General features: G+C 52.2%; 1 protein-coding gene across 1 annotated transcript in view; it reads right to left on the reverse strand.

Moving 5' to 3' along the window:
• The window catches only part of LOC124030024, a gene marked incomplete at its 5' end in the record, with an annotated part of 1,142 nt that extends 142 nt beyond the window's left edge, over window positions 1-1,000 (reverse strand). The window contains 3 exons of the mRNA XM_046341543.1: window positions 1-263; window positions 350-592; window positions 839-1,000. The exon at window positions 1-263 is cut by the window's left edge and continues 142 nt beyond it. Of these exons, the coding sequence (XP_046197499.1) occupies window positions 1-263; window positions 350-592; window positions 839-1,000 (668 nt within the window). The remainder of the gene's footprint in view (window positions 264-349; window positions 593-838) is intronic.
• Window positions 1,001-1,436: the final 436 nt, after the last annotated feature.

Below are 1,436 nucleotides of genomic sequence, written 5' to 3' on the forward strand. Positions count from 1 at the left end.
AGGATGTCAGAGAGAAGGGGATTAGTTAGAGTTTGGAGGGTGAAGGTATCTGGGTTAGTAGAGGTCTTCGTTGGAGTGAGAGTTGGGTTTGTTGAGGAGGTTGTCCGCTGGCTGGTCTGGGACGACAACATGGCAGTCTCCACTAGATGTGCTGCATAACCTCCTTTCACACAGCTCTGGTTCTCTTCCATCTCCCAGGAGGTGAAGAGCAGGTGGAGGAGCTGCTGTGGGGTGGAGGGTCCTCCTGACGGGGAGGAGGGGAGCTGGGCCAGGAGCAGAGCAGGGAGTGAGTCTCTTTTAAACCCTCGGGGTCTGAGAAGAGGTACCAGTGGACATCAGAGGACCTCACCTTCAGGCAAAGGCAAGTGTCTGGGATGTAGAAGAGGAGAGAGTCTAGCTGGTCGTAGGGAAGGATGAGGTCTGGCTCCAGGTTATCTACTAGAGTTTGCAGGGTTAGGCCCTGGTTCTGGACTGTGACTGAGCCAAGGTCGTGAGGCTGGCTCTGGGGTTGATGGGTTGGGGCTGTGGAGGGGTGTCGAGGACAGTGGAACAGCCCCAGTAGACCGTTTGTTAGCACCACACACACCGACCTCTGCCCACCACATCATCAACCCTGATGCAGTGGCACCACATGACTTTGGTCACACGTAACACCTCTGTCTCTGGGGGCTGGTTTCCTCTACCGGGTCAGTCAGGGACCCCTCCTCCTCTCCCTCCCTCCTTTCCCCCTCCCCAGACCCATCTCAAAGTATCCATCTCCATAGGAGGGGCTGGGACTGGGGCTGTGGCTTCCCAGATCAGTCTCTTCCTGGCTGGGGAGATCTCGAGTCTGCTGGGCCTCCTGTTCTCCTTCCAGGGCTCTGGTGATGCGGGCAGACAGCAGGGAGGTGAAGGACAGACAGGAGGAGGTGGAGGGGAGGTGGAGGGGGAGCACAGGGGTCCTCAGGTTATGTTGCTCCATGTGTATCGCTCCTCTCCGTCCTCCACGCAGCAGCAGCAGCTGGGACACAGGAAATACACACCTGGTTAGATCTTCATCATCATCATCATCATCAACATCTAGAATAACTCATGATAAAACTGTTGTAGAACAATAACAGCAGGTGAAAGAGGGGAATATATATAGTTTAGACTGGAATGCTGTGTATAAATAAATCATAAATACATTTTTTTTAAAGTGATTAATTTCTACTAAAAACAGCACTCGCACAGTAATATGACTGTGGTGGATACCTCTTAAAACAGGGTTGACTACCGATATTTCTGGAGGGATCTAGCACCTCCTCCTGACAGGTTAGTGTATAAACCTGGCCTCCATTTTAACTACATGTCACAGGGTTGACGTTCCTCAACTGTCTACCGATATTTCTGGAGGGATCTAGCGCCTCCTCCTGACAGGTTAGTGTATAAACCTGGCCTCCATTTTAACTACATGT

This window comes from Oncorhynchus gorbuscha, unplaced genomic scaffold, assembly GCF_021184085.1.
Source record: "Oncorhynchus gorbuscha isolate QuinsamMale2020 ecotype Even-year unplaced genomic scaffold, OgorEven_v1.0 Un_scaffold_8857, whole genome shotgun sequence".
NCBI lineage: Eukaryota > Metazoa > Chordata > Actinopteri > Salmoniformes > Salmonidae > Oncorhynchus > Oncorhynchus gorbuscha.